We start from the raw sequence: 21,250 nt of genomic DNA on the forward strand, positions 1-21,250 counted from the left end.
TGGTATTAATTGCTATCGATCATGGGTCAACAAATTAAATTGCATCTGCAACTGCATCTCTGAAAGGTCTAAATGAGAAGAGTAGTTAATGGGTCTGGCTGGCCCAGAGCTGTGATTAATTAAAGGGAGAAATGAACTAAAACATTTAAAAAAAAAAAAAAAAAAAAAAGCAGAAAGGAAGGCGACTGAGATGAGGCTGAAACTCTTTGGTTCATAAAAAAAAATAGCATATCTGAGGAGTGCTCAACAGGATTTCAATTCTGGATCCACCCTGTCTGGCCTGAGACAGGCTCCTGCAAAACAGTGGCAATGATTTTTGGGGCTAATTGCTCCAAGCACCCCAGGTGCTGTGGAAACACTGCCCACCCATGACCAGTGACTCTCCCACATAAAACCCCAGAAAAGCTGATCTGTGCCCATCATTCCTCCCTGTGACCCCAAACCTCGCCCCGCCCCTGCCTTGGTGCTCGGGGAGAACCACGGGATCCAGCAGCGGGACCACGTGCCTAACGCTGCTGGATTTGGGGGAATTGGATCACTTCTACAGTCCAAGCCAGCATCTCATGGAGAGCTCACAGAAACATCTGTGATGGGATCTGCAGGGAGGAGGGCTTCCCCCTCATTTCACCCAAATGCACACTCCAGCTCACTGGGCGTGGGCCTTGGGGCTTCCCCCTGCCATCAGCTTTTTTTTTTTTTTTTTTTTTCCAATTTTTTAGACTCAAAGCCCTGAAAGGGTGAAAGGAAAAAAACTGAGTGTCCCTATGATTCTTAGCAGTCCCGCTCACCAAAGATACTTTTCTTTCTGTTCCTGTGCTGCACGGCAGCCAGCCCCGCGGCACCCCAGTGTGAGCCGGGAGTAAAGTACTCCTGGGTGGGAATAAGGGCACTGCCGCGACTCCTTGGGAAATAATGAAGTAGCACAGCATGGAATGGAGATGGTGCTTAATTAATAATGAATAATAATATGTGGCACGTATAGTGCTGTACTTGTTCCAAGCACTGTACAAACATTAACTACAATAATTAAGCTGTAATTAATTAAAGTAACTACTAATCAGTGTAAATAATGATGCATCTGAAGGTACCAAATGGAGTTTGTGAACGGAAAGCAAATGTCCATGTTCAGGAAATGGCATCAAATATAAAATGGCACCAGTAAAAACAAAACCAGATGGAGGTTAAAGCGAGAGTCTGGGAGTTGTGTTGGTCCACGATGGCTCTCCAAAAGGGAGTCCCAGTTTGGCACGTATCATGTGACAAAGCAAAGCTGATTTACTGCTCAGGAGCTCCCTGGACAACCCATCCCATCCCCAAAGTAGGACTTTCATGGCTATTTCCAGGCTCCAAGCCCACTCCTCCCAGCCCAGCTATACTCACCAATGCTGCAAAGAGTTGGGGGCTGGAGAAACAGATGGCATCGGGAATTGGGAGCTTGAGGGGAAGATGATCGGCAGAGTAAAATACACCACAAATATGTAATTTGGGATTTTTTTTTGCTGGTTCACACACTTTATATTTAACAAAATAATTTTTTAATAATATAGTCTTTTACACATCAAATATTGTTTCTAGACCCCCCAATTTTTTACAGTTTTTTTTTTTTTTCTCACTAGTTTCAGGCACACTATTGTTTGAAAATTTTGAAACTGGATAGTCACTGACAGGCAACAGCTTACAAAGAAATGTGGTGATGACTTCTTTAATGGTACCGGTTCAACTTGCAGGAAGCCAATGCTCAGCCAAAGTATGGCCATCACTGTGCTAGTGCTCGTCCTACCCCCTGCCCTCTGGTAAAACACAAAAATGGGGAAGAAATTAAAGTATAAAGGCAACAGTGTGCATAAACTGAGACCGACTGTGCTGATCTGCTTTGGTGGAGGATGCTGCAAGGAAGATTTGCTGCCATCGCTGTTAAGAGCAGGTGCTGGACTGAAGTCTGAGCAAAGTAAGCACCATCACTCATGGTCATGGCCATGACCAAAAATCAGCAAACCAAAGGTGGACAGTGATATGATCATCTCCTGCACTCACCTGGGTGGGGCAGAGCAGGGAAATGACATTGGTGGCTTTTCTCTCACAGTATCACTCGGAAGCTGCAGCCTGAGAAAGCAAGAGGTGGCGGTGCCAAAAAGCCTGAAGGGGACTCTCTGCTGCTGGTGGGGGCTGCGGGGACCTCTCCTCCTGGCAGGCAGGCACATAGCCTGCTTCCTAGAGAGACCCTTCACCAGGAGCCAATTCCTGTGGATGCAGCCAGCCCGTCCCCAGCCCCCCCGTGCCCCCTGGCTTGCTTTATCCCCAGCAGTAGGGATGCCCCTGGGACTGGGGGAGAGCCAGGGCAGCTCCTTTGTGCTGCAGCAAAGGGTCTCACCCTCCAGCTGAGCCAGTTTAGTGCTGGCACAGCAATGGGACATTTCTGGAAACTTCCCTAAGGGAGACAGGCAGAGCCGGTGGGGGATCAGCTATCTTAATTCTGACTTGTGGCGGCCGAGTCTTGCTGTTGCTGAAGTCAATGAACCCATACCCTTGGCTCCAGCCAGAGCAGCCTCGGCACTGGCAAAACAGGGCTGGGGCTCAGCCCAGGAGCTGGCGGAGCTGGGGCGCAAGAGGGACCTTCCTCCCTCTGCTCCGCCACCAATGCCCCAGCCAGGCATCACACAGAGACAACCCAGGGAAGACATTGCTTTCTCGGTGCCTTTCCAGTGCTTTTGGCTCGCTGCCTCCGCCTGCCCGCGCAGCCGGTGTTGGCTCGTGCTCCGATCAAGGTCACGGTGACTGTGTAGGTGTCTTCGACTTTATTGTCCCCACTCAGTGGAGAAAGTGTAACACAGATACAGCTCGTGTCTTGGCTGTCTGGTTGCATACCTGTGCATCAACCTCGGTCCTTCTGCAGGTTACATTCCAGTTGGGTGGGTTTTTTTAACCCCTTCCTCACCTTTTAATTTCTACCGCCCTCCTGTCCTTAGCGGGCCCCCCCTTATAGACACGATAAAAATGATCCATCACTTCACTCATAGCTGTATTGCCCCAATAACCCCAGCTTAGGAAGAGGCTTAAAAAAAAATTAAAAATCACAATAGCAAAAAAACCTTAAATAAATAAACGTGAAAAACCCCGCGATCCACATCGTAGAAAGTGAGAGCGGTGAATCGATTGGCATCTTGGAGGTGGCACCAGTCCAAGAACTTGCATGGGCCGGTTTTCATTTTTCCTCCCCAAATCTGATCACCGCCTCCCTATCAAGCACTGATAATTACAAAAGCAGAGTAGATACCTAGATACTGGATACATAATGTGTAAAGTGAGAGAAGAGCAGGAGAGTGGGGAGAGGGAGACCCTTCCCCATGAGTAAAATCTCTGCTTGTGTGAAACCCTCACAGGTTTTGCTGGTGACCCCGTTGCAGCTGGCGGGAGGTCGGACACGTGTGCAGCGTCGAAGCCGTTCCTTCATCATTGTCATCATCGTCATCATCGTCAGTGGGTGGTTTGGCTGGCGGTGCTGCTGGCGGGGGGTTTTGCCACTATAGAGCCTGCTTGCCCTGGCACTCGCGCTTGGAGCACTGCGCCGGCTTCCACCAGTCCCCGTTGTGGCAGTGGCAGATGTTGCAGTCGTCCACCTTCACTTCGATGCCGGCGGGAATTATTGTGGTTCCTGCAAAGCAGTTCGGGCCTGCAAAAACACAAAGCAATAATAGAAATAAATACTTTTTTGGTTTTAAGTTGGGTGTAGCAACTTTGCTAGAAGCACCTGGGAGCAGGCAGGTGCTCAGCCCCAGCCCCTTGCTGTGCTCTGGATGCAGCGCCGCTGCTGCCGAAATCAGCAGCAGTGCTCCCAGCCTTCTCAGTGCCAAGCCTTTGCCCCGTGCTGATCACTTGTATTATTTTTTTGGCTGCCCTCAGGCACTGAAGGAAAAAAAAAGGCATCGAAACTTTCCTTCTCCTGTTTCTGTACCCAGCCTCTAGTATAAATAGCATTGGATGCCCCATCGATGTACCCAGCTTTTTCTACACAGTTGCCCACTAATTTAGGATCTCATTGCCTAAGATTTCGCTGAAAGACGGACAAAACCACAGGGACAAGCATTAGGACACAGCCCAGCCTTAACTGCTCTAGCCCGGTGAGCCTGTGTTGGGCTGCAGGGACCAGAGCCGATTCATCCCCCAGGACCGTGGCAGCCATGCCCGAATGCCCGGTAACCTCAGGGACACCCACCACCTTGGGGCTATTAATCATAAATGATTTATAGCATCAAATTAACAAAAATAATTCATGTCATAAATAAGCTTTCTGATAAAATCTGGTTTTTTTTCAAGGGCGATTCCTTTAATCTGCTTATTATTGGTAATTTTTTTGTCTTCTCTATTATACAATATCAAAGCTGAGTAGCAAAGCAGCAAGGACCTTACTTTCCTCCTTCTCGTAAAAGCCCTACAAATACCCATTCCCCCACTGTCCCTCTGCAAACGCTCTTCTCCTCCCCTCTCACTCCTGCATCAGTTAGTGCCGGGAATTAATGTCAGAGACAGCAGCACAGGGAAAAAAAAAATGAGGTGGTCGCATTCGTGGCATCAGGGAAGCACGAAGACATTTGAAAAGTGTCTCATGACTTGAGTGCTGCTCTGAAATGTCACCCCTTGGCTGGCCACCGGCTTTAATCTATGCCTCCGGTGCACGAGGTGCATTCAAAAGATGACAGCGTGTACAGACATGAAATTACAGACAAGTTGTTAGTGTTTAAAATAAGGCTTAAGACTGTTTGAAAGGGAAAATAGGGTCCCTACGGGGCCAGAAACAGGCTGAGCTGTAGCCAACCCAGTGCTGGGGTCTCATGTTTTATAGTCTCAGGGAAATTAATTTCATCTCCCTGATTTATTAGTGCCCTGTCCTTATTAAGATGCTCCTCAGGACCTTATGTTTTAAGCTCAACAGGCCACAAGTTTGACAGGGCTGAGCTTAACCAGACGTAGGCAATTCAGGTTGCTGCCAAGCCAAACGGTGCCTGAATGTTTGTGTTGAAGTGACCTCCTGCCTTTAATAAAGGCCTCTTCAACTGCAGCTCTACATCAACTTTTCACATCCATCTTAATGAAGCCACAACAGAATGGCCTGAGAAAATTGCCTCTGATCGCTCCTGTATCAGAATTTGGGGTGACTGGGTGTACCCCAGGGCTGCTGCTTCCTTCCATGGGCAGGACCTGTGAATGCAGGCTGTGGCACCGGGAAGGTCTGTGTCTCTCCATGAAATGGGGATGGTGCCTCCTCCTTTGCCTGGCCAGCATGTGAATCTGATAGGATGCCAGGAAGAAGCAGGCTTTTGCTCCAAATGAGGAAATTCAACACCACTTGTTGAGCTAGTGGTCAGGCTACACTGATCTGCTGGCAGTGAGGAGCAGTCCACTGGCTGTGGGGAAGTTTTAAGTCTGCTTTGAGCTGGGCTTTGGGCTGGACAACCTCCAAAAGTCCCCTTCAACCTCAGTCATTCCATAGTGCAAAGAACTTCAAAGCCAGGAGTTACCAGCCAAGGACACGCAGTGATACAGAAAAGCCAAACTCCACGTCTGCACATATATACGCTATATGTGCTTTTCTTTACATGCACATGCTTGAAAAAGTCATGACCTGTTTTGGTCATGAGCTGAAGATTTCCAAAGTTGGCATCTCTCTGGAAGACATGATCCCAGTTGGAAAGGCTGTCACCCCAACTGCTTTATTTGTCTGGCCACACACTGAAATCACTTCTTCCCACGGCTTTTGGGTCCCTGGGCTGGCTGTGTCGCCACCTGTGCTCCTCATCACAGATTTTAATTCTCTGCTTTATCAAGTCTGGTGAGTGTTGTTCTCTTATGTCATCCAGTGTGGGCTTTGCCATCAGGTCAGCTCATTTGCTGCCGTTAAATGTCCAGGGTTCAAATGCAATGAAAATGCCAACAGTTGTAGTTAGCTGTATTTAAAGTTGAAGTAAGCACCTGTCCCTCTTTACCACAATGCTCTGATTGCCTGCTGATGTCACAGTCACCCAGGATGGGCAGCCTCCATACAACAGCCTGCTCCATGCTCCCAGAGAAAAAAAAATCATTTTCATTAAAATTTAAAGAAAAAGCTTCCTCTGGAGATTAGGGTGGCAAGGAAAGGGGAAGATTGTTTTCTCTCTTGTTGCCCTGCAGCTGCCTGTTAATCATCTCATTTGAGAAGCCAATACTGCCTTGACACCCACACACATCTACAGACACAACCTTCTTTGGGTGCTGAATGACGGCAGATTTACAGCACTGCTGGCCCATTCAACAAGGCTGAAAATGCAGGAGGCCAGTGGCGATGGGAGTTGGCATGTTTCCACACTCACTGGTGGGCCAACTTTCACCGCCTGGCTGGGATTCGGGGACCCTGCACCCCTGTCACAGCATTTTGGCTGAAATGCTGAAGGGGCCGAGCATGGCTCGGGGTCGCGGCCAGCTGAGGGTGAACAGGTTGGGACTAGCTGATGGGGTACTGCAAACTGGAGAAAAAAGCTTATTTTTCCTTGCATCCTGCTTATCTGTCCATCCCATGGCTGCTCCATCATGGCCGCAGTTGCCCTTCCTCTTCCTCCCAGGAGTCCCAGGTCCTTTCTCCCTCTTGAGCTTCCCCAGGGGAGGTCATTTGGAAAAAAGATAATCATTAAACACCTCTCATTAATGACCCTATCCCAGAGTCCAGAAGCAGAAGGCAGACACCACAAGGAAAAGAGGGGTGGATGTACTAAAAGCATGACCCATGACTTTGAGGTACCCGGCAGAGAGGGGATCACTTATTCTGGGGCCAGCACCACAGCAGCAGCATCCCTGCCCTAGCCAAGGACATAGAGCAGCTCTGCAAAATAGTAATTAAACACTAATAATCTGCCCCTCTGATCTCTGGCATCTATTGAGCCAGGAAGGACCTGGCAAGCGCCTCCATGACTAACGGAAAATCCTTGGGATGCTGCCATCCCCCCTACAAAGAGGCTGGGTGAAGGGAAGAATCAAAATTACGGGTATTTTGGATAAACTGTAGGGACTGAAGGCTGAGAGGAACATCGGGGGACAGCCAAACCACCCTTGCTGAAGGAACACTGAGCATCCTTGGCTGGCCAGCTAAACACCACCTGAGCGCACCTAAGGAAGAAGCTGTGTTCAGAGGCTTAACCAAGGGAAAAATTGCAGAAAGTGGATTTGTTTTCCTTTTTCTTAGCAAAATGGATGAAAACCTGGCTTTAGGCTCTACTGACATCTGCCCTCTCACATGATGTTTTGCTGCCACTTCAGGACATCCATCTCTTCCGTCAGACCTTAATATTTTTAATTTAGGCCAACACTACCACTGCTCTGGACCCTTTTTTCACCAGCACTCTCTCAGATTAGTCACCTCTGCATTGCCAGAGTGAAATGTTTTCTTTTGTACACCACAGCAAGCTGGATGGAGCATTTTGTATCCTCTCTCCCCTTGCTTCTAGCTTCACCCCTATAGAAATATGGATTTCTAATGGAAGGTAAAATTTCCACACTCCATTTGTGAGAATTCAACTTAAATTCTCACCGCCTGAAATCCAATTTTCCAGCATCACTGCTATCAGCCAGCCCCCTTTTTTTTCCCTATCTAAACTTTTTCGACCTTAATATTGTAAGAGTGAACCCTGTTTGTCCAAAATGGAATGCAGTAAGCATCACACCTGCAGCTGAGGCACAAGAAAGATGCACTTGGAGAAGCTCACTGCACTGCTGAAATTTAGTGGAAAACACACCCGACAAGTGGCATTCTCTATGCAACGGCACAGCCACTGGGGAGTTTTCCAGTGACCTTGGCTTTTATAGAGCCAACGGCTAATGTACTACTGGAGATAACATCCAGCACCTGGGGATGCTGTGTGGCTTTGCCATGCACCTTAGAGGAGCTGCAGCCCTTAAAGCCACAACTGGATCCCACAGCAAGAAACCAAGTCCTTTTTTTGCTCTGCAGCAGAGCTAACCAGACTCCTTTAATTTCTCTAACATTTTTTCCCCTCCTTTAGATCAGCCTCCTAACATTTCAGAAGCTCAGTGCCCCAACACCATGCTGCTGGGAACTGTCTTAAATCTTTCCCACCATGGCTTTGTGCTACTTAGAGGAACAGGCTGAGACCAGGATCTGCCAAATTGATGTAAAAAATCACAAAGAATGAGACAGAACAGCACAGCAATGTGGGGTTTTTTATTATTATTCAAAGGAAGACACTGCTCAGAAATATCTGATGACATGTCAAGCACATCAAGAAAGTTACTTATGATAATAGCAGTAGGAACAAGAAGCTGCTTTGGGCAAGGGCTGTCGTGCTGTCATCCTGGTCTTTGTAAAAGCATCTTAAACCATGACTGTGATGAAAACAGGACAGTGATCACCCTCATTTCCTTGGGAGAAGTTTGCTGCTCCCACAGACAATGTAATTGTGAGATTTGCTTGCTTAACATAGTTAATACTCATAAAAGACCACAGCACTCCAGGCTGTTTACTAGAACAACTGCGAAGGTTTTTATGGAGATATATTACGGACATTCAGATGCTGTTTTGATGGAAGAGATGTAGAAAAATCATGGTTTGTTTTTTTGGGAGGAGTGATGGCAAACTCTGCAACCATACCCACAAGAGCAGATACCTGGGTGATGACCCACATTGTGCTGCTGATCTGCACCCCTGGTACGTCTAATCCCACTTGTGGGCATTAATACGCACCTGCTACCTCATGCAATGCTACCCAAGGGTGTGAGATAAAGTCCTCTCGGGACTTTGTGGCACAGTGTACTTTAAAGAAACTCAAAATACCCCCAATCTGATGCTCCCTTTCATGCTGGAAAAAACTCACAGCCCAAATGCAAGAGGAGCAGCTCACAACCAAACTGCATCTTCTGCACGGTTCCCACCACAGCGCTTTGGGGATGTGGAGAAAAACATGTGAATTCAAGAGCACCCTGCATGGATGCCGAGTTAAAGCTGGAAATAGCAGGAGCATGGTGTTTGATGTTCTCCGATGCCACGAGCGTAGAGTCACGCTGATACTTTGGAGCCGCTCAGTGCTGAACATCAGCCCAGCCCTGGGGGGCTGCAGGCTGCAGACTGATCCCAGTTGTTTCTTGGGTGGGTTTTACTGAATTCAAGGGCTTTGCCCATGGCTTACAGCAGCTCTGAATTTAGCTTCATGTGTGCAAAGAAGCAATAAAAGGAAATCAAATGTTAAGCACCACAAGCAAGCACCAATGACTTCAGGCCAACCACGATATTCAGATTTGCTGTAAATAGTATCTTGTGTCAAGCGAAGCTCATCACCTTCACTGGAACTTCTCATGGTACAACATCCTATTTCAGCAAGGAGTGGTATTTTCCTCTTAGTTAAGTATCTTCTGATGATAACCCTATGTCTCCTCCCACTCCTTTAAGAGCCTTCCCATCCCTTTAGGAAATATTAAGGCTGACTCCAGGAGAATTTAGCTTATTTAGTCAATGGAAAACATCAAGGAGACAGGTGCTGATGGTTACGCTTATCTACCTCGCACTGGTAGTTTGGATAGCTGTTAAATAGCAGCTCAATCCAGTCATCCCTCAAGCTCCCATGTGATGTGCCCCACAACTGAAGTTGCAAGGGATAACCAGAAAACGGTGGTGTTTCCCAACAGTGTTTAGGAATGGATACAGCCTGAAAACATTCCCATGGACACTTCTTTAGCTGAATGAATCTTGATGATTTTGTTTCTGGAGCTCAACCCTGAATGCAACAGGGTGTGGGAATTTACTGCTGTCAATCTGCGTTGAACTGGGGGAGCCATTTTTAGTGAATGTGGCCAAGTGTCTTCTCAGTGGGAGGGTGGATTTTTCTTTGCATGTCTCCACAAAACAGGCATCTCATAGTCTTCACCATGACCATCCCACACGATAAGCCATGAGATCTCTAGTGCCAGTGACCAACATGCCCAGCACTGCTTGGCTGAAACAACCACTCTGAAAGCAATCACCAGGTGAGGATTACACCCTGAAACCTGCAGAAACTCCCTAACAGAGAAAGATGCAAACACAGCAGAAATACAAATGATCTCCAGGCTCTGGCACAGAGGGCAGAAATCAATGGCTGTCGACACCTTGTGGCTTTTTCCATGTCCAAGCTGAACTCTGCACTCGGGGAGGGGAAGAAAAAACAGCATCTTGTTTTTAACGACAGCCCCCATTTCTGGAGGTTAACACAGCTCCTCTCTGCTGATCCTGCGGGATCTTTTCAAATGTTCCTCCACCTCTGCCAATGCCATTTATGCGATCACTTCAGATTGCTAGAAAAGAGCTCAATTTGTGGCTTTAATTAATGAGTCAAGGCGGGAAGAAGTCTTGTTTTCGCTGCCTGGTACCACGACTGCCTGCCCCGCTCTCCCCGGGAGAAGGAGAAGGCAGTGGGTGAAGCCAGAGGTGAGACACAAAGAAGTCAGCCGCTGATGCTGAGCTTGCCTTATTGAAAATTAAATTAGGCAACACTCTGGGGGTGGGGAAGGGGGTGGGGCTGAAAACCCTACCAAAAGATAACAACCTTGGAGCTTTTTTGTGTTAGAAAGAGGCCAAAGATGAAGCTTCTGCTTCAAAACATGGTTAAAGCCTGAGAGTGCACTGGAAACGGGGCTGCCTTGACTGTGGCATGTGGGTGGGTGAATTTACACCCTGCTAACACCCAGGTCTGATCCCTGGTCTGTGGCTAGTTGCTTCTTGGTGGTGGCAGGAGAGAGGGGAGTACAATGCAGCTCTGCCTCCTCCCTGCTCCCAGAGGTGATGGAGGACACAGCTCTTTGCAGATTAGAGGACATCTATTCACCCCACATGTTCCCAATACATACACTAGGTGAAAATACCCACTCTGGACTGCCCTATAGTCCAAGTCCATCCCCACCCAACCTGCACAAAAGCTCCTGTAGGGTTGGAAAGGGGACTGGTGCAGGTCAGCGACCTCATCCAGATCACCACCAAGACTTTGAAAGCTCCTTTCCAGCCCACTCACCTTCTCCGGCACCAGACAAGCTCTCAAAAGCTGCCTACACCCAAACGTAGAGTCTGCATCAGCACCTCAGCCACCACCCCAGTAAAGTCTGGATGCTGCTCCATCTCTGGGAGGGACTAGGAGCCGAGTCTACCAAACTGCACCAGCCTCAGCACTGCAAATTAAAAATCCCTACAGCAGGCAGGCGGGGGATGCTGGAGGTGTCAGTCCTCACCGCCCTAAGCAAAACACTTTGCAGAGCCATCTGCCACCCCAAATGCTAATCAGTTGCACATCGCAGCTTGGAAGCGCTGTGCGCTGCAGCACGTCAATGTTTTCAGCGTGGGTAGGTGAAAGTTGGTCACCAGCACAAACAAGCCATCGTCTGCTAATCCCCCCCCCCATGCCGCCACAGACCTGTTGGATAGCAATCGTGTCCTGCGGATATAAGGAAGCCCTCCTGGCATGGCAGCTGCCAGAAATGTGGCATCTCCATCTGGCAGACGAAGGGGGCTCCGTCTTGTGGTGAGGCAGGCAGTGAATGGGGGGGGGGGGGGGGGGAGGCAAAAGCGATGCTGCTTTTTTTTTTTGGCAACAGGCCCACAAGCAAGTGGATACCAGGATGAAATCCCTGTGGGTTTTTTGCCCCATCCTCCCCCATCAGTTGAGGGATGAAAACCAAGGCAGGCACAGAAAGCTTTGAGCAAGCACTGGGGTACTGCTGGCCCCAGTATCCCCTGGCCCTTCTGCCATTCTGTTGGTATTTCAAAATCCCAAAAGAAGGCCTTGCATGGACCTGGAGAGAGAGAGAGAGAGAGTGTGTGTGTGTGTGCATAGATATAAGCAAATCCAAGGAAGTTTGATAGATGCATTTCCCACAGACTTTTTTCTGTTGTTCATTTGCTTTCAGACAGTGTTTTCCTGCAAGTACAGGCGGTCTGTGCAAGATTTCCCACCAAATCTCAGCCTGCTCTGGTCAGCATTCACCACCGCAAACAGCGCAAAGAGCTCCCAGGAAGGTGAGTCTATCATTCCCATCCTCTCCGCTGAAAGAAACCAAGATATGGATACATGCATTCATGGAACAAGTGATATTTCTGTGACAAGGCCACCTTCTGCCTTGTTTCTGCTTTCAGACAGAGTATCGCATGATGATGGCCCTTAGCTACTGTAACAAGTGTCACCTCCTTGCGGTGATCCCAAGGTGGAAGGTTCATTCTTCCTTTGCTGCCTTATTCATCCACCCATGGAGAGGAAGCACTTCCAGTAAGTGCCCCTAGTTTCACTCTGTCGTCTAAGATGTTGCAAAATGAGAGACTTCTTTTTTTGTTTGTGGACAAACCCCACTGGCTCTGGCTAAAAGCTCCCTGGAGTCTACTGGTGGTTATCTCCCAGCCATCCACGAGCTTTCAATCTTGTGCACCGTTGCCCCAAAGAATTAATCTCCTCTGAAGCTGATTTGCAGCTCTTTTCCATCATTCTTGCATATTTCACTCCTCACAAGATGATGCTAACAGCCCTTCTCAAGCACTGCCTATTTACATGAGAAATTTTTCCATCCATAATTCACGTTGCTGGGTGTCTGAAGATGCCTAGAAGTTATTTAATCTCTGCATTAAATATATCTATATCTATATCTATATCTATCTCTACAGTATCCTTCTCCAGTCTAAATCCAAGTTGCTCCCTCTAAGCAAGCCCTACATCATTAAAAGGAGTGCACTGAAAAGGTGAGACAGAGCTGAAAAGCTAAATTCAGGGCAACGGGAGCCTTTCCACTGACTTTTGCCAATGACGAAGCTGGCACAATAAAGAAGATAAAACACACCTGCAGCTCTCAGCCAGCCCAATGGGTCAGGGATCTCCTGGTAGCCTCACAACACATTCTGGCTGTCCCCATGCAGAGATGTTCATATGATCCGGGCTTTGCTCAGACCGGCCCAAGCATCTGCTGCCTAGGAGTCTAAAGGATGCAGGGGACCCACTTGAGTTCCCTAAATTATGACCTGGCTCTCAGTGACACAGACTGATTTAATCCTCACCGCTTTGCACTGTGGTTAGAAAATTACTGATAGCTCGTTATCTGTCTTAATCAGGAGCAGCAAACAAATGAGGGACAGGGAGACATCCAGAAGGGAATATACCACATTACTCCTCCTTATTGATAGCACAGTTACTTAATTTGATGTGGAGACATAACTTCAGGCATCACTAAATGCTGGAATGTTTTGGTGCAAGGAAGATCTATGGGTGCAATTTAAAAGCAGTCTGTTTAGGAGTGGTGACATCTACCAGCGCTGATACAGATCTAAGCTGAGTGGACAGACTTGAGATTATCACTCAGCAAGTTAAATAAAGACAGCAGCGCCTCGACAGTTAAAAAGTACCAGCTGAAAATTGCAGCCCCACTTCTCTCTCCATCCACCACGCGTGTGGGATGAGCATGACAATGGAGGACCAAGCCCAAAGTTTTTCTGACACACAACACTGCTGGTGCTGTGGCGGCAGCAAAGCTCCAGATCAGACATTTGGCACAGCTCGCTGCAGGGAAGGAAGCGTGGAGATGATGGAGAAAAGTGTGTGTTCAGTACAGGCATCTGCAGAAAACAGGTCAGCCACAAGCAGTGCCAATGACTGACAGCCGACGCTGCCGCTGGCGGGTACAGGGGGATGCCAAACCGGGCAGTTCCCAGGATTAAAGCCCAGAAGAAACGGAACTCTTCCTCCAGCAGGAATATTGTGGATTGAGATATGATAATAAACTACTGGGAGCCTCAACTGTGAAAATGAATCTTTTTAATCAGTTTTTAACAATCCAAGACTAGCTCAGATAATCTAATAAAACTGATCTGGGCACGCTAAAGAAAATAGGACAAGCGGTACGTTTCCTAGTGGTTTAGGTTAAGGGTATTTCCCTCATCCTAACGGCATTTGCCCCAAGTCCATGCATCCAGCCTGTTTCTGATCCCAAGTGCACCAAACTCAAAGCTGGGAGTGCATCAACATCTGAATGCACTTTGGACTTCCTGCAAAATCTGCACCCCCAGTTTCCCCATTTTACCAGGTTTTTAATCCAGTGGTGGCTTATGGACTGTTGCCCAGCAGGGTTAGGCATTGCTGCAGTGCAAATTAATAGTTAATATCAAATTCATAATCATTTACCCGCTCTGTTGATTGAATAATACACTCAAATTGAGGGCAGCACTGAAGTTGAACCACTGCCACCAAAGTCACAGAGGAGCCAACACAAGGCGTGTCACAGGACCAGCTCTCAGACAGCAGAAGAGCAAATCACAGGGCTACAGACCTAGACTTAAATATAGGGTTTTCCTCACCTCTTTTAATACAAAATGCAGGTTGGCATTTTCAAAGTCACCTATGGGATTTACACACTTCTTCATTTTAATAGGATCTACGTGTGCAAATACCTTAATCAGCACTGAAAAGTTTAACTTATGGTAAAAAAACCCGCACCAGGCAAGGTGCTCAGCATTGCACAGGCAGATACTGTGCATATAAAACAGCTTTTCTGAATCAGATTTTTACTGTGTACGTTCAAGGTTGAAGAAGGAAAACAGTAACACTTCAAAGACAGCAGTAGCCATCTATTAAGTGAGAAATGCATGTTTCAACATTTACTGGACCAAACAAAAGGAATTTGCTCTTAAAAATCTTTTTGCAGACAGCATAAAGCTTTGGGAGAATACCATAGATTTTTTTTTTTTTTTAATTTTTTAATATGCGTAGATTCTAATTGCAGGCAATGAAAGCTACTCCTAGGTCATTATAACCTTTCAGGTAAAAAATAGGTTTTTAAAAAGTCATCTGAATAGGTATTTCCCAAAATGAACTCCAACAGTGCTGAAGGTACATTAGTTCTTGTAATGGTTCAAACATGGCAAATAAGGTGAGGTGGGGTTATTTGGAGCTGGTATCAAATAGGTTAATTTAAAAGAAATCAGTTACTGAAACTACCAATAAATACCGCATCAACTAACAAAGTTACTAGTAAAATCAACAGCCAAAGGGAGGAAAAGTTGGACCTTCCAGAGACTAAACCTTTAAGTAAAAAATATATATATGCAGAGGGTGGAGATTTATATATATATATATATATATATATATATATATAACATGTCATTGCATTTCTGCTGCCTTCACTTTGCCAGTTTGGGTTCTGAGAGCAGCCATGGGACAACATGTGCCATGGGACAGGCTCGGTCCAGGTGATTTTGCCCTTATAGCTGGTATTTTCCAGGTCACCCAAGAAAAGAATTGGGACACAGAGCAGCAGATGTGGCCAGGGGCTTGGCTGCATGTTCATCCCACCCACTGCAGTGGTGTTGGGGCACGTCCCAAGGCACCGTCCTCGGGCACTGGTGGGGAGCAGCAGCTCCAGCCAGCAGCTGCAGCTCTTTGTGCAGATGTGAGGGGACACCCTTATCTAGGGAAGCAAGTGGCAAAACAGCCCACGACTGTCAAAGTACCAGGTCTTTGCTCTCTGCCTGGGTATCTCCATTCAAAGGCGAAGGTTAACAACAAAAGAATAACAACTGGGACTTTTTCTCTGGATCTTTTGAGCTTTTAGCCAACTTACTCACCTCTTGGTTATGCTCGGTGTGAAAATTTAATGATTTTTATGGCCCATTTTAACATTTTTATGTCTTATTTCTTCAGAAAAAAAACCCACATTTTGTGTAAGAATTAAAACAGTATTTCATCCTTAACTGCAATCACAGATGATGTATGGAAGAGAGCTGGCTGCATGTCAACTCAATATAAAGCCAAAATTTAATCTAACTTGGTCACTACAGCTGTATGTGATGTTTTATGGTGTGGGGTTTTTTTCATATCAGTCATATAAGAAGTGGAAACTGTGACAGTGCTAATTTTATATAAAACAGGAGGAAAAAATTGCAAAACCAGGGGGGGCTGGGGGGAAGAACCAGGATTACTATACATTATCAGAGCTGTGCATTTAGATGTGCAGCTTACTGAAAACCCAACCCACTGTTGGATAGTGAAACTACAGCGGTTAATGCATGATGGTGGTCACACCACCATGCACATTAGCCACGGCAATGGTTGCCTGTTGGTATGAGTAAACCTCTGCACAAACCCCTTGCCAATGGGAGGAAGGGTTTCTTTAGCTGCAGGAAACCACATGCTTGAAGACAAACCTTCAGCTCCTTTAGGAAAAAGAGAGTTTCATCGCAATCCAGATGACTCTGGGAACGTGTCAATTGGTAGAAAAATGCCTTTATGCCTTTCTGCCATTATGAGATGCATTGGGAGCAACAGCATGGTCCCAATATTTTTTTTCCACCTGGCAACAGATTTTTCTGACTAAAGTTTTGCACATGGGATCATGTTAGAAATGGAACTTCAAAGCAAAGCAAAAACTTTTCATGTAAGAAGAGAGCTGCTGCTGAAACCATTTCTTTCTACTCTCGGCTCATGTTTGAGTTGTCGGATTTCCTGCTGCCCATTTTGAGCAGAACCCAATTTTTACACTTTGTGTGACACAGCCAGCTCATGTCCTGCTCTCTTCACCAGCATTCCCCAGCCTCCTGGCCTCCACAACGCCAGAAACAGAAATGACTGCCCACAGACAGCCAAGACCCAAGTGAAAGGTGAATTTAATGAACATGTACATGTATAAAAGCTAAAAGTCTAAGTCAGTCACCAAAGGTTCCCCTTCCAGTCAAAGGACGGACTCTTCTGGAGGGTGTTTAACTGAGCCGAGCGGCACCGGCCTTTGGATTTGCCTTTTTTTCATCCCTATAAATTCAGGTCAGGCTACAGAGGCAGAGCTCCCACTTCTATGCATATCTGTACAAATGACTGATTACTGGGAGAAAGGGAATAACCACAATGGCAGAAACATAATGTCTTAATTTGTCTGGGGAGTTTAATTACCTGCCTGGGAGATGGAAAAGGAAACTCGAGAAAACATCTCCCCTCTCACCCCACCCCAGGCAACTGATAAGCTTGGTGTTAGAGAGACAAGACATTGCGCTGCAGGGGGAAGGAACTGCCGGACAGAGTGGCAAAGCGATGGTCAGCAACTTCCAAATGAAATTCCCTATTCATGAGTGTTTTCACACTCTGTAGCAAGTATTCCCTGCCTTGTTTTTCCTGTGTTGATTTTGTCCTTTAGAAATTTTTTTAAAAACAGAAGGGGAATTTAGACATTAGAACAGCTACTGACCTGATACAAGTTAATGATTTTATAAAATGCCTAAAAATGCTTTACTTTAAAAGATTGATGTTTCCTATTGTATTTTTTCAATGCCAATTAATTACTTAATTCATTATCAGTGTAACACAAGAATAGTCTTTGAAAATCTGGTACTTTGTGTAGATGCCTTTAATTATGGATAATTAAATACTGTGGAAGGACCTGATTATACCTCTGAGCATTTTCTAGTCTGGAAAATGAAACATGCTCTTGTACTCTGGAATGCCTATAACAAAAGCTGAGCTTAACAACTACATGCAGAAAAAAAAGATGGAAAAAAAGCACCCCAAAATCCAGACCAGCCCCAAACCCCACAACTAAAGGAGGGTAGAAATTCCTGGGGAAGCTCGAGGGCTTTGTGCACACCCTGCTTGGCTGACTGCTCCACATGGGGTTGTACCCAGTCCCTGCCTTGTTGGGGATATGAGAGGAGCAGGCTCAAACACGGAGCTGCTGCAGCCAGCAAGCAAACACGGCGCTCAGGGCAACTTGATGTTAACGCTTGCTAAAGTTGGGAACAGAGTTCCAGATGGTCCTTTGTACGTATGGCTGCAACAGCCAAAACTGCTAAAAAGAGCAAAGCAGTCTCCAAACGACATCAGGGCTGACCTTGGAAGATGAAAACTTGCCAATGCCAGAAGTTACTCTATTAGTTTGGCTTTGTATTCCTTCCCCTTGCCTTCTTTTTTTCTTTTTCTCTTCTTCATTCCTCTGCAGCGATCGCAGTGAGAAAGTCAGCATCCAGAAGGCTATAATAACCAGTGTCTCTGTCTCAGAAAGGGTTTTAATCTCAGAAGAAAGCCAGGGAAATGCTTGCTTTGAAGACAGCATTGCCCCAGCACTTTCAAGACAGATCCCCTCCCTACCGCAGCACAGCCAAAGGAGGTTTATTTTTGGCTATTTTTGTACTCACTGGAAAAAAGTGGGGGAAAGGAGGGGCACCAATGTCAAAATAAAGCCAATTTGTGCTGTCACACCAGGCAACCTCACTGTGTACAGCTTCCCTTCCTTCTCCCCCCAGCATCTTATTTACACCACAGTCAATTCCTCCCCACACCCCTGCCCCCCCTGTGCCCTCCGCAACTGATTGTCTCCTGCCTTAATTAAAAGCCACCGATTACCACAGTGCCAAGTGATAAAATGAGGCCAGGGGCTTTTCATTGCTAGAGGCCAGTCCTGCTTGGCTGGCTGGGAGCTGACTTTTGCCGCTGGGCAGCCTGACCCAACTCCCTAATGAACGGCCGGTTATCGATGAGCGGAGCACATACGCTGCAGAACAGGGCCGTTAAGCACTGTATCACAAGCGAGCCATCACCCAGAGAGACTACATACTTCTAGAGAGCACAGGCCACAACTGGGTTAACCTCCAGAGGGTGCTTTAGAGAGCAAACAGCATCTATTTATCCCCCTGACTCTTATTTTGCATCGTTCTTCCCTGGGCCATGAAGTGATTGCCAAACCCAGTGAATAAACTTTGTTGCCTTTATTGAAGGTATTTCTCAGCTACAAAATTTTGGGAGAAGAATCAGGCCAGGTCCCGTGAAACCTTTGGGGCAGGATGACATGAGAGGGACAAATAAATGAGCTTCACACTGGCACTGATTGCTCTGGAGACATAAAAAGAAGAAAAATGTCACTCCTAACGTGTGGGCTGCCTGGCTGCATTAAGAAGTAGCAATGGTGACTTTGTGGCTGCTGATGTCCAAGTGTGCAGTGTTGCTCTGCCCCAGAGATCCCCCTCCTGGGGTGCACAGCCAAAATCCTTGACATGGCGGCTGAGTTCAGCTGAGAAATGTAGAAACTCAGTGACTGTGGGGTGAAATGCACAACTAGGCACCACAGCGTATCAGATGTGTTTTATTGATGCCGCCCAGCGACATGGTGCCTTAAATCATTTGTCAGGTTTACCTACCCAATGCTGCCAGAAAGGCTCCCTCCTGAAGGCAAGGGGTCAGAGACTCACTGCTAGCCCCTCACCAAGAGGCCATCTCCTCCCAACGTGATGGCAGTAGGGGTAACGCTGAAATGATGGGGGTGTAGCAGACCCCAGAAAAACAGCAATAACGCCTTATTACAAGGTGCCACCAGACTCACTGCTGCTTTGACCTTACCAGTTGGGAAAGTTTTGGACATAATGAGCTTATGTGGGGGATTTTATTTTATTGTTTCCCAAGAGATTAGTGGAAAACAGAAAGCCAGTGATATGTGGCCCCTTTGCTCACCCCCAAGCAGTGACCTGCCTGTTAATGCATACAGCAACGGAGAACCATTGCGTTGGTCCCACCTAGGAGTCTCCAGTCAACTAGCACATGCAATACCTGGTTTATGGCAGACTTTCCTGTGCCAACATTTCCTGTAGCAGAGCAGGCCATGCCTAGAAAGCCCGATCCTCAGTCAGGAGGACAAAATGCACCAACTTCCTTGATGCACCTTGAGCATCACCTTCACATCTGGCAAATCCTATTCCAAGAAGGAAAAGCTTTCACACACCGCTTTAAAACCCCGGCACATCCATGGGGCTGGGAGAGCCCAGCTTCTTTGCTGGGTGCAGGCTGTCACAGCCAGTCTGATGGTGCCTGTCAGCATCCCACCTGAACCTGTCAAGCACGATTGGTCACTGCTGCTGCTCCCAATTAGCCAGCAGTCTCCTCTAATCTCGCCTCTGGCTACAGAATAGTTGCAGCACTTTGTTTAACCCATGGTTACAAGAGGAGCTTCTTGCTTGATCACACATGAACCCAAGGAGAGAGAGTGCAGGCAATGCTTCCCTGAGATGGGAGGAAAAAAGCGGGGGAGAAGGGGCAATGCAAACTTCAAAAAACACTACTGCATGCAAAAGATGAGTAAGGAAAGTCCTGGTTTTGTTGCTGGGGGCTCCCTTCCTTCCTTTGAGGCCATTCCCCTCCCATCACCACTCCTCAAGCCTTTTCCATAGATATAAGTTAGGCTAAACCTGTAAAGAAAAGTAATCACCTTTACTTCATGGGTTGACCCACTTGGGAAACCCAAGCAACCATTTGGGCAGGGAAGTCCCTCAACAACAGGTGAAACTGTTCAAGAAAGGATTCTGGGAGGTTCACATCGAGTACTGGGAGAGCTGAACCAGGCACAACCCCTCTATGTTTCTCAGTCCCTTACTCAGATTTTGGCAAGATCTTTTTGGAAAAAGATGGCAGCAAACCAAATGAGGCAGAGCAGCAATGCAGGGGGACTGTGCAGACCCTCCTAGTCCAGACAAGCAAGCTCCCATCACAGATAAATGCACCCCGGGAGGACGGCTGGCTGCAACTTTGCTGTTTGGACTTGCTGTTCATCCCAAGGGTCAGTACCACCTCGCAGGGGCAACAGCAGCAGCATTCCCTGATTTGGAGGGTGTGAGGCTGGCTTATGTGGGTGCAGGAGATGGCCCTGGCTATTTTTTGCTTGTAGCAACTTCATTGTCAAGCTGTTAGGAGAAATAAGAGGGGGACAGATCATCAGCTGCTGAAAAAGCATGGGTCTTTCCCTTGGAGCAAGGCAGCCAGGCCAGTTAACATCAGTCTCAGGAACTGGATCATACTGTATTTGCTCTCTAGAGGGGCACAAATGTCGGCAAGGAAAAACATGGTTTCTGTGCAAAACATAGCAAATATATCTAACTGTTACTATGTGGACAGGTTTCCATTTTTAATCACAGTTTTCCAAGTCCTTAATAATTACCGTTTGACATTTCCTGCAATACATTTCTTTTTCATTTGACACAGCTTGAAAAGTAACCAAAAATTCTCTCTTGCCACTTTCCCCGTAGTACAGAGAGGGTAGCAAAGCCTCACGCGCACCAACTGCGGCGCGTCGAACAAAAGCAAACGAAATTCATTCATCAATAGCTGGCAACCACTGCCCTGATCCATAACCCAGCGGGCAGGTCTGCGACTGCCATGCCGTCAGGAAGGGGCTGGTGCCCCCACCGCCTGCGTGGCTGCCAGCCTCTGCTTGCTGGGAGATAAGGGATGACGCATCGGATGCTGCT

The 21,250-nt window shown here is 47.1% G+C and overlaps 1 protein-coding gene across 2 annotated transcripts in view; it reads right to left on the minus strand.

Moving 5' to 3' along the window:
* Nucleotides 1-1,549: 1,549 nt before the first annotated feature.
* VWC2L (von Willebrand factor C domain containing 2 like) overlaps nt 1,550-21,250 on the minus strand; it is a 53,851-nt gene continuing 34,150 nt past the window's right edge. For both annotated transcript variants that reach the window (XM_074910338.1, XM_074910339.1), the window contains exon 4: nt 1,550-3,670. In XM_074910338.1, the coding sequence (XP_074766439.1) occupies nt 3,522-3,670 (149 nt within the window). In that variant the 3' untranslated portion in view covers nt 1,550-3,521. The remainder of the gene's footprint in view (nt 3,671-21,250) is intronic.

The sequence above is a fragment of the Athene noctua genome, chromosome 7, assembly GCF_965140245.1.
Source record: "Athene noctua chromosome 7, bAthNoc1.hap1.1, whole genome shotgun sequence".
Classification (NCBI taxonomy): domain Eukaryota; kingdom Metazoa; phylum Chordata; class Aves; order Strigiformes; family Strigidae; genus Athene; species Athene noctua.